Source organism: Juglans regia, chromosome 1, assembly GCF_001411555.2.
Source record: "Juglans regia cultivar Chandler chromosome 1, Walnut 2.0, whole genome shotgun sequence".
Lineage (NCBI taxonomy): Eukaryota > Viridiplantae > Streptophyta > Magnoliopsida > Fagales > Juglandaceae > Juglans > Juglans regia.
The window spans coordinates 29,220,490-29,225,623 of record NC_049901.1 but is presented as its reverse complement, the minus strand read 5'-3'; the positions used below and the strand labels follow the sequence as shown (position 1 = coordinate 29,225,623).

The following is a 5,134-nucleotide window of genomic DNA, read 5'->3' as shown; positions in this document are numbered from 1 at the left end:
TCTATGCATGTTACGCCACATCACCACTATGGCATACACGCCATATGGTACATCTCACCATCTCATGGAGTACATTCCACATGTACTCCCCACATATACAACATGCCACATCACCATTATGGCATACACGCCATATGGTGCATCGTCCACCACATAGAGTACATTCCACATGTACTCCTCTTACACGTACTACGCCACTAAGTACACTCCACTTGTACTCATCTCGTTCCACAATACGCCAGGAGGGTATATTTTACATATACTCTCCTTATCTCACATTACGCCACACATAAAGTACACCCAACGTGTACTGTTCTCATTCCACATGCCACATCACCATTATGGCATGTCCGCCACATGGTGCATTACTCCACCATATGGAGTATATTCCACATGTACTCCTCTTACACGCACTACGCCACTGAGTACACTCCACTTGTACTCCTCACATATACTATACCCCACACAGAGTACACCCATCGTGTACTCCCTTCATACACACCACGGCATATCACCATTATGGCGTACCTGCCATATGGTGCATCTCACCATCACATGGAGCACATTCCATTTGTACCCCCTACATATACAATACGCCACATACACACAGAGTACACTCAGTGTGCACTGTTTCCATTCCACATACACCACGCCACCATTACAGCACATATTCCCCAATCACACTACACAGCACACTTCCCAATTACGCCCAACACATCACAGCACACTACACGGCACAATGCAACTCCATACAACACAGATAAGCCCAACACTTCACTACACAAAATGCCCAACACTTCATCACAATGCCACAACTCCATAAATACTAACAGCACAGTCCACAACCTAGTCAACTAATCAATATCTAATATAATTACGAGGGATAGAGGGTTATACCATCGACGGGATAACCCGTGCGTTGCTCGTTGACCGTCATAGCCGATGATGTCGGAAGAGTCGTACGTGGCGGCTAACTCACGTACGGTGACTGTTTAGGTGTTTGGATAGATAGGTGTGGTCTTGGAAGGGCTCGTGATGGCCTTGTGATGATGGCAAGGGGCATAACACGGCGGATCTAGCCGTGTACAGTGGCGGTCAATCACATGCAGTGACTGTCCATCACGTGCCGTGGTTACCCACCACATAAAGTGATGGTTTGGACCTAGGGCTTGGCTAAGGGAGGTGCGGTGAATCTCGTGGTGGCGTCGAGGTGGCGCCACGGTGGCTCACGGTGGCGGATCTAGCCATACCGTGGAGGAGAAGCCATGGGAGAGTGAGAGAGAGTGTGCTCTCGTGGGTGGCAGATCGAAGCCAAGGGAGGTTGGGTTCGCTTGGTGGCGGCCTGAGGAGGCTGATGGTGGTGGCTACCAGCCGTGGGTGGCGGTGCACGGTGTGCAACCCGTGCGTGAGAGAGGGAGAAGCCGTGAGGTAGAGGAGGGGGTTTTTGGCCATGGGCCACGTGGAGGAGCTCGGGGAGGAGCCATGGTGTTGCTAGGTGGCCGTGGGTGCCGCGCACGGCTGCGCTAGGGGCTGCGTGGGTCTCCTTGTGCGTGCGTGTGTGCGACGGACGGGAGGTGGCTGCATAACAGAGGCCAAGCTCACTGGGGAGTGGTGGTCGGTGGTAGAGGAAGCTGCCGAGGGAGTGGTGGCGTTGGAGGGCGGCGCACGGCGGCGCTATGCACACTAAGCCCATTCGGGCTGTGCAGTTCCGAAATGGAGAAAGGGAGAGCGTGAGAGGGAGAGGTTGGCATGGATGGACTCGCCGCAGGGAGAGCAAGCCATTGGTGTCGGCGGTGAGGACAGGCGACGCACGGCGGTGCCTAGCTGAGGCCTTAAGCCGTTCGGCGTGGGTGGAACTGCGTACAGCGTACGCTTGAGAGAGGGAGGAGAGAGAGGGTTACGGGGAAAATGAGAGGGAAAGAGAGGGGTCTAGGTATTTAACCCAGTCCTTTCGTCTGGGGATCTACATAACGATCTAACAACGAGGAATTAAAACACTGATTTGAAGATGCGTAAAACATTAACTTAATTAAAAGCACTTAGAGGAATTAAGGTAAATATTATTTCAAACTAACTTTAGTTTATAAAATAATATTCTTCATCATTAATAAAATGATGAAGTCTCACTTAACATATTTAAAAGGGTTAAACCATTTAATTAATAAAAGTTCTCAACATAATTTAAATATCATAATATCTTAAATAATTGAAATCATTTTAATAATAATATTAAAATGATTTCCGGCAATTATAATGTTTTTGGAGCTCTTCAATAATATTATGATTGTCGTATTTAAGATGAAATCTTAATTCAATAATGATGAAAATACTCCTTATAAATATTTCCAGCATATTTAAAACACTGGGCATGCCCTAGAAGTCACACGATATCTTTCGAGGCACGCCATCATGGTTCGGCACGCATAACGTGGCTCGCAGTCGCTAGTGAGAAAGGCTGATGATCACATAATCTCTGCTTTCGGGATTTGCTTACGTCATCAAGACGAAACATACATCAGAAATAGAGAAGCGTACGTAAGAAGAAGGAGCTGGGTATTACACATAGTAATGGTGCTAACATGCTAATGTGTCGTATTTTGGTTGGAGGTTGGTTTTATGAGATAACCAAATGGGCTGGTTATAAGATTTTCTCTAATAATAATAATAATACATCATTAGAGATCAACAAGTTGCAAACATAAATGGATAAATATATACATTTTTAATTGAAGCATTAATCCATGGAGTGAAAGAAAAAAAGTATAGAACAAATATTAAACCTTTTACATTAATCATAGTATTAGCAAGCACACTAATTACACTCCAGACAACTTGAAACAAAGATTATCATTTAATTATGAACACTAGGGTTGAAGGATGCAAATTCAAGCAGCTCTTTCTCTCGTTCAAATAATGCCATGTCTTCTTCACTAAGAGTAATCCAAGCTTCTATTCCGCTGCCATCTCTCGTATCCATCAGAACTACGACGTTCTTGAATACCAAACTAGCAAGTGTCACCCACGTTGGCTTCCCCCACCCAAAGTCAGCCTCATATAGTGGATATCTGCACCAACTAGAAAAGCAAATTTGGTGCATATCCTTTGAGGCGAGAAGCTTACCAAACTGTTTGACATGCTGACTAATCACAGAGAAAGCCTCGTCCCCATGTAATTTTGTTGCATAATCTTCACTAAAAGCTTCTTTCCCTTTCCTTAATTCAATAACCAAGCTGTGCAAGTGTATCTCAGCGTCAGCTGTTTGTGCCCCAAAAGACCACACGAGATTCCCAAAAGCATTTTTTGGAAATGACGGGACAAGCCTTCCGCGGATATTGATCATTTGCGTCAGTGTAGATGGCATTATAGATTGGCGTTTTGACCTTGAGACGGTTATTGCACATTTCCAAATGAGAGATGACACCGCTTCAACACGTGTGGGTTGCGCAACTCTAGCGCTGGCGGCTTTTGCCTTGAGAGATGCAATCTTTGATGCATCGAAAACGTACCTCCTCGTAACAGTCGTCTCGTTCACCAAGCTCATGGCTGGCGCCGCGACTTTGTACTCAATTCTTGGTGGTATGCGAGATGCTGCACTGAATTCCGGTAGCAGCACTGCCTCATCGGTAAACGGTTCAAGAGCCATGCCAGCCCAGCTGTGAATGAACATGCTAGTCGCAGCTGCATCGACTACCCTGTGGGAGACGCACACGCCAATGGCCATTCCTCCACATTCGAAGAAACTAACTTGAACTAGAACCAAACGGTCTGTGCTTGCTTGCAGAGATTCAATCTCTTTAGGAAGAAAGTGGTACAACATTTTCTGTTCGGGTTGTTCAAGAATGTCTGAGAGACAACAGTTGACTCTAGCTTCCAAATAATCAGCTCCAACGTCGTTGCACTCAATTGAGACATTATCTTTGACTCTCCCAGAAAGTGGATAGAAACGGCTCAGGGTTTCAGACAACGATGTCTTTAGCCTAAGGGATATATCAGCAGCCTTGAAATGGTCGGGAAAAGAACTGCCATCACTGTTGTTGGAGTAGAATAGCACCAATGGTATATAAACTTGGGGTTGGAGTTGATCTAAAAGGCAGAGATCGAAGCATCTAAGGTGATGAGGAGTTGGAGTGGAAGGCTTTATTGCCTCTCTATTGATCATCTCAACTTTGATCTCCATGGCTAGCTATTTGGTTTGCTTGTGTTCCTTCATTATTAATGGTGTTCAAGTCGTACTCGAGCATTGTTTATCTTAATATATATAATAAGCGTGAGTAATATGATTGTCATAAAATAAAGACATGGAGACAATATTTAATCATACAGGAAGATAGGTGGAGAGTCACATCTGTCCTTTATAATGATTATAATAATAATAATAATAATAAGAATAATAATAATTCCAACAAGGCGTCTCTAGTTTAATTTAGTAATTTTGTAATGCCTCGTACCTCAAACCGGCCAGCGTGCTGGTGTTGACTAGAAACCCCCCAACATCACATGTTTTTCTCATCTATCTTCCCATTTGTTTATTTTTAATTGGTACGGAATTGAAGAAATCCACAATTGAAGGGTAGTTGAATGAGGATGAATTTGTTGGTAATGCCCTTTGGAGGGGATAATTCCCTCCCCGGTCCCACTGGGTTGGGCCTGGCCAGATGATAAAGCCCCTCTCGAGCTGTAACCTGCCTTTTCCCCAGCGACCCAAAAATACCCAAGGGGCCTTGCCCACGAATTGTGCAAACAGAAAGGAAATGCTTTGCACAAGAAACAAGTCGAAGGGGACAGAAGGGACGCATCGTCCCTGACACTCGCCTATGATGACTAGTATTAAAGGATCCACACTGGCAAGTGAATGGAGAATATGAGTGACCCTCCATTCTCGGACGATGGGGACAAGAAGTGATGCACCAATCGTCAACCATCGAGGCACCACCAAGGAAGTCATGCCGCACCAGAACCGCATTCCACAATCACCAGACCAGAGCCAATCGTCAAACATCCGCCCAGACCAACCACCAGAACCGCGTTCCACAACCACGGGAAACAACAACCCACCGCTTCTACCAAGTCAAAATCCTTTGTTTTATCTCCCAAAAATAGAGCATTCTTGGAGGGCACCGTGAACCACAGCCAC

At 45.5% G+C, this 5,134-nt stretch overlaps 1 protein-coding gene across 1 annotated transcript; it reads right to left on the bottom strand.

Moving 5' to 3' along the window:
• Window positions 1-2,763: 2,763 nt before the first annotated feature.
• On the bottom strand, window positions 2,764-4,225 carry LOC109013444 (BAHD acyltransferase At5g47980-like). Its single transcript, XM_018995530.2, has one exon. The coding sequence runs from the start codon at window positions 4,175-4,177 to the stop codon at window positions 2,852-2,854; it is 1,326 nt and encodes a 441-aa protein (XP_018851075.1). The 5' UTR covers window positions 4,178-4,225; the 3' UTR covers window positions 2,764-2,851.
• Between the last annotated feature and the right edge of the window lie 909 nt (window positions 4,226-5,134).